This window comes from Alligator sinensis, unplaced genomic scaffold (assembly GCF_000455745.1).
Source record: "Alligator sinensis unplaced genomic scaffold, ASM45574v1 scaffold564_1, whole genome shotgun sequence".
Classification (NCBI taxonomy): Eukaryota; Metazoa; Chordata; order Crocodylia; family Alligatoridae; genus Alligator; species Alligator sinensis.
Genome location: NW_005842328.1, coordinates 1515575 through 1521598, shown reverse-complemented (window position 1 = coordinate 1521598; position 6024 = coordinate 1515575). Strand labels below are relative to the sequence as shown.

The window sequence follows — 6024 nt, the reverse complement described above, 5'->3', positions numbered from 1 at the left end:
TCCGCTTCTGTGCCACCCAGCAGGTCATTTCCTAGGCAGTAGGTATGCTGGACATTTTTCCTCCCTAGGTGCGGCACTTTGCATTTCTCCTTGTTGAATTGCATTCTGTTGTTTTCTGCCCACTTGTCCAACCTGTCCAGGTCTGCTTGCAGCTGTTCCCTGCCCTCCGGCATGTCTACTTCTCCCCACAGTTTTGTGTCATCCGCAAACTTGGACAGAGTACATTTCACTCCCTCGTCCAAGTCGCTGATGAAGACATTGAAAAGTATCGGTCCTAGGACCGAGCCCTGCGGGACCCCACTGCCCGCACCCTTCCAGGTCGATACCGACCCATCCACTACGACTCTCTGGGTATGACCCTCTAGCCAATTCGCCACCCACCAGACTGTGTAGTCATCCATGTCACAGCCTCTTAACTTGTTCACCAGTATGGGGTGGGATACCGTATCGAAGGCCTTCCTGAAGTCTAAGTATACGACATTCACCCCTACTCCTGTGTCCAGGTGTTTTGTAACCCGGTCATAAAAAGAGGCTAGATTAGTCAGGCATGATCTACCTGCTACGAACCCGTGCTGGTTTCCCCTCAGCATAATTTGTCCTGCTGGGCTCTTGCAAATGTGAGCCTTGATAATTTTTTCGAAGACTTTGCCTAGGATGGAGGTGAGGCTGACTGGCCTATAGTTGCCTGGGTCCTCCTTCCTCCCCTTCTTGAAAATGGGGACCACATTGGCCCTTTTCCAGTCCTCCGGGATAAACATTGATAAGCAAGTATATAGATACTGTTGGACTACCGGTCAAGTCTCTTTCAATAACATGTCATAGAAAAATAGGCCTGGAAGACATCAAGATATCATTTGCTCCAACCCTCTCGTCAAGTCAGGCTTCTGTCTGTCTTAAACTGTCCTAAACAAATATTTGTCCAATCTGCATTTAAACACTCAGCAATGTAGATCCCACAGTCTCCAAGTGATACTTTTGCAGTTCTCAACGACCCTCAGAGTGAAAAAGGTCTTCTGATATCCAACCTAAGTCTCCCTTGTTGCAGTCTAAGTCCATTACTACTTGCCCTGTCCCCTTATGGATAAAGCAGACAGTTGTGCAGCATCCTCTTTATAACAATCCTTTTAGTTTTTGAAGACTGGCAGTATCCCCTCAGTCTTTTCTTCTCTAGGCTAAATATTCCGAGTTCTTCCAGCTGTTTCACACATCTTGTTTTCTAGACCTCTAATCATTTTTGTTGCTCTCCTTTGCATTCTCTCCAATTTGTCCACTGCTTTCATCTCTACGTCCTGTTATACTGTATAGTGCAGCCTATGATGCTGTTGGCTCTAGGCTATATGTGTTCATCAGTCAGGAAACATGATTAGTTATATGTTGTTATGTGATATTTGGTGAACAAAGGGGCAGAAGTCCATGTAACATTAAATCTATCTCCCTAGATGAGATTTCTTTCATGCCTGAATGAATGTTTATTTTCTGTGTCTAATTTTTAATAAATTCTATAGATCCATTGCTTATGGTACAGCATATAATAATCTTTTTTTTTTCCAGTTAGCTGATCATTGTGAAGAAAATATATCTATTTTCCTTTAAAGTGCAACTCTGTTAGCTTTAGTTTAGGATTCTGCTGGACTAATAAGAGCATTCTACATGTTTGCTGTAGAAATCTAATTTTGAATCCCAGTCTATAGCTTCAGAGGTTGGGGGGGGCGGGGTGATGAGAGTCCTATTAAAACGTTGTGTTACGCCAGAGGAAAGATAATATCTTTATTTAAGCCATTTATAGAATGGAGTTCTGGAAAATGCTATTCCACTAGAAAGACATAATGTAGATCTGCAAGATGACAAGGTTAAAGAAGGGGAAATTAGTGTAATTGTCACTATGCATAAGCATAAAGATCTCTAGCAGAAAACTCTCTCATTACACAAATAATAATATGTAATAACATTGAAGACTGTAATTTCCTACTGTCTTAGAGATTTAGATTAATAAATCATTATTGTTTTTTGTTTGTGTCTGGTTTAAGCATGACTTGAATTTTTTCCAGTGTATCAATGACTAGCCGTTCTCCACCAAATTTATTTGGAACCGCGAGGGATAAAGCAGAGTTGTTTCGTGAACGATATACTATGTTGCAGCAGGTAAGAAAAAAGTTTTGACTTTTTTTTAATGAAAGACAAGTATTAAGTGCAATGTTTTGAGACAGATCATAATATGTAGAGCAAGGCATCTATGATGTGGGCTGCTAGTGTCACCTTTAGTTGTCAACTTAATAAAAGTCAGGATATATACCAAATTGCATTGACTTTCCTTTGAAATTTTGCAGCCTTAGGGATTCTGATGTGTATCAGTATCTTATTTAGTGTCATGTTTAAAGAGTAAACTGTGAATAGCATTCAGAATAACAACCAGCCTTTCAAGTCAGTGCTGAATGTGTCAAACTGCATCTATCTTAAACTTTTTAAAATTTAAGGGAAATTGTAAGTAAATGTCCTGCCGGGTTGTGGGCGACCATTGGGGATCAAGGTGCCAACCGGGGTCAGGAGGAGTGAGCAGAATCCAGGGACAAGCCAGATTAGGAAGCCAGGAAGTCAGTCTGAGAGCAGGGTTTAGGAAAAAGCCAAGTCCGGAAGCCAGGAGCTCAAGCAGAGAGTCAGAGCATAAGCCAAAGAGAGCAGCAAAGTGGTCTGGGTTCAGGTTGAGCCCTGTTGCCCTTCCTCTTCCTGTGTAGGGGCTTATATGGGCGAAGTGGAAGATTGGCTGATGCCAACCAGCCACTCTGGTGGGGTTAGGCCCTGCTGGAGGTTTCAGCCCATCTTGGATCAGTCTCGTCAATCAGCCATAGGGTAGCAGCCTGGGAAGAGCAGCCATGTTGGACAGGTTGATGCCCCAGGTTCGAGGCTTGGTTTGTGATGCGATGCAAACTATTTGAAATTTTTTTTTAGGTGGGATGAATTTATTTCTTGCTGCGCTTATTTTTATCAAGCATTTAAAAATGTTCAGCTGCATACAGGCCATATAAACCAAAGAATGATGTTGTGGTGCTGATAAATTTTCTTTATGCTCTTTGCAATTTAATTTAAAAAATGTTGCCTGGTAAATGTCAATCCCAGTTGTTCAAAGATGTCTGTGCTTAACTTTCTATTACATAAGCCCCTTATGCATTTACTGCCTCTCTTACATGGGTCTCTATATATCATTTACCTTAGAGGGGCCTGCTCCCCAATTGGGGACTCCTAATTATAAATGACGCATCTTGCATGGCTTTAAGAAGTTTCCTCCCAAGCCTATGCTTCATTCCAGTTGGTCAGGGTTATGGTCTGTTATTTAGAAGTAAATCCTTTCTTAATTAAATTTGTGTTCCCTAAATCAAAAGTGGTTGGTTAAAATGGAATAAAGGTAATATTTTTGCATAACTTGCCCAATGAATCCTTTTTTGGTGGTGATCATTTTTAACTAGATTAATCCTGGTTTATTTAGAGGACTCATAGACATGAGTTGTTTACTCCCTCTGCGATTGGTGCTCAACCTGATGACGGCAGGAACAAATTCCAGGTAAAAAATCGTATTTTCTTGGGCTGACACAGGAATGTGATGGATGATGTGATACATTGCATTCCCTCTTGGTACCTACATTTTAATCCCAGTATATGGAGAGTAAGTGAAGATGAGTTTAATTATTGTCTCGGTGTGCGTGATGGAAAACTCCATAACTGGGCACAATTCAGCACTAAGAGCAAGCTTTTAACAAGAAGCAAAGAGAAGTGCTTCCATTATATTTGTTTTTTACCACACATCTCTCCTTTTTAAAAGCACTGCATTCACAAATTCAGAGCTATTGGAGCTTTGGGTAGAGGTGATATCTTTTATTAGACCAACTAAATAGTTGGAAAAAAAATGTTCTTTGCAAACTTTTGGGCACAAGCGCCTTTCTTCAGACCTGAAGAAGGGCATTTGTGCCCAAAAGCTTGCAAAGAACAATTTTTTTCCAACTATTCAGTTGGTCTAATAAAAGATACTACCTCTACCCAAAGAACCTTGTCTTCTCATGTCTTTAGACCATCCCAGTTACTATTAACAGCAGTAGAGTCTCCCAGTGCCTGAAGAAGGGCATTTGTGCCCAAAAGCTTGCAAAGAACTTTTTTTCAACTATTTAGTTGATTTAATAAAGGATTTCACATTTATCCAAAGAACTTTGCCTTGCTACTCTTGATACATTTATTCAGTGGCAGGATTTGGCCCGATCTATTCCATTTTAGTTCATTTTTTAAATAAATGTCTCCTATGTTCTTATTTTTGATGCATGCTTAAAGTTCTTCTCCCCTTAACTCTGTATTTGACACTGAGAAATGTATCTTCAAATTTCTAATAAGTCTGAGCCATATAATTACCTACTTAAGTATGTAAGCTGCAGCATGCACTATATAGCAGCTTAGCTTCCTCACTTAAGAACAGGTTCATGAAAGGTATAATTTAAATCTCTCCTTATTCACTGTCTTGTTTCCAGCTTAAAACAATAGAATCTCTGCTTGGCAATACAGCTAAAATTGGGGAAGTGATTGTTCTAGGAATGATAACCCAGCTGAAGGAGGTAGGTCACATTTTATTGGGGCTCTTTTGAGTTGGTCTGCTTTCAGTACTACAGATTTTTTATGAGATGGCCTAAATACAGCACTGATATCTTGATTTTGTTCCTACTTAGGTAGATGGCAAAACTCTTACTGACTTTTGTAATGCCAGTCCTTTAAAAGGACACTTCCTTAGGAAGCATTAATAATGTATGCATAACGATAATTATTTTTCTCTTCAGAATACAGAGCACATCAACTTAATGTAAATTTGGTTAGTAAGTCATCACCAGTTATTAGAGATATTTTAATTTTATCTATAGAACCTTGAAATGTGTTTTTCTGTGAACTTTTCAGTACACATGCATACACAATTCAATTTAGAGAAGAAACAAAAATCAAAATACCTTCTCTAGTTATGCATCAGTTAAAGGGTAAAATTATAAATAACATATTTTATCAGATAAGTGTTTGTTTTGATTCGCTAATCTCATAATGTTTTAAAAATAAGCTCATTTGTTTAAATCGTTCCTAGATGTATAAGCTGGAAGCCTATTCTGACATGTTTTTTTTAAGGCTCTAGTCAGATTGAAACTAAAGTGTTTTTTAAGTGTAAATAACCTACATGCTTTCTCTTGACTAAATCCAATCAATATTTTCTTGTTATAGGGGCCAAAACCATAAAATATGAGTGCTATGCTTAAAACAGCTCTGGTTCTGTCACTAACACAATATTTTGGCTAATGGCAAAGCTGTACGGTTGGAGGCTTGGTTTTGGGAACTGGCTTGTTTTTCATGAACTAACACAATAGAAAATCATAGGGTTTTTTTTATGAAGAAGCCAGGGATAGATTTTTTCCTGGCTGGGTAATCCATTTTTTGACAATGGTTTGGAAAGTTGAGTGTGATATCTCCTCTGTCCAACATTTAAATAAAGGGAATTTGCCAATCAGAAAACAATGGTTAGTTGCATGTTGTTATATGCACAAAGGGACAGGAGTCTATGTAACGTTAAATCTGTCTCCTTTGATGAGACTGAGATTGCATTCATGCCTGAAAACCATATGTGTTTGTTTTCTGTGTCTGATTTTTCATAAACTCCATAGACACTGTTGATGGTACAGCATTTAATCATCTCTTTTTTTCTAGTTAGCTGATTGTTGTAAAGAAATTATAACTTGTAAACCAGAGTGGAAGGATAATTGGATATCTACCAAATGTAGGGGAAAGCTTGATTTTTTTTTTTTTTTTTTTCTTCTCCTAATGTCTTTTCTGGTATGTAACTACATGGTACTTGCTGGAGTTGGGAAATTATATCTAATCTGCTTCTCTTTGATTCTGGAAGATTCCAACATTAGTGTGCACTTCATTTTGCATCTTTCTAGAAAATGATAGCATATTTATATTGACCCAGTGGTATAGAATGTGGATTTAATATTGGTATTTGTTTTTTGT

The 6024-nt window shown here is 38.5% G+C and overlaps 2 protein-coding genes across 4 annotated transcripts in view; one reads left to right on the top strand and one right to left on the bottom strand.

Moving 5' to 3' along the window:
* KLHDC1 (kelch domain containing 1) overlaps positions 1-6024 on the bottom strand; it is an 84194-nt gene that overhangs the window by 54321 nt on the left and 23849 nt on the right. The window lies entirely within an intron of this gene.
* The window catches only part of POLE2 (DNA polymerase epsilon 2, accessory subunit), a 35389-nt gene that overhangs the window by 10227 nt on the left and 19138 nt on the right, over positions 1-6024 (top strand). For all 3 annotated transcript variants that reach the window (XM_025210022.1, XM_006028593.3, XM_025210021.1), the window contains 3 exons: positions 2049-2142; positions 3482-3556; positions 4509-4591. In XM_025210022.1, coding sequence (XP_025065807.1) covers positions 2049-2142; positions 3482-3556; positions 4509-4591 — 252 coding nt within the window. The remainder of the gene's footprint in view (positions 1-2048; positions 2143-3481; positions 3557-4508; positions 4592-6024) is intronic.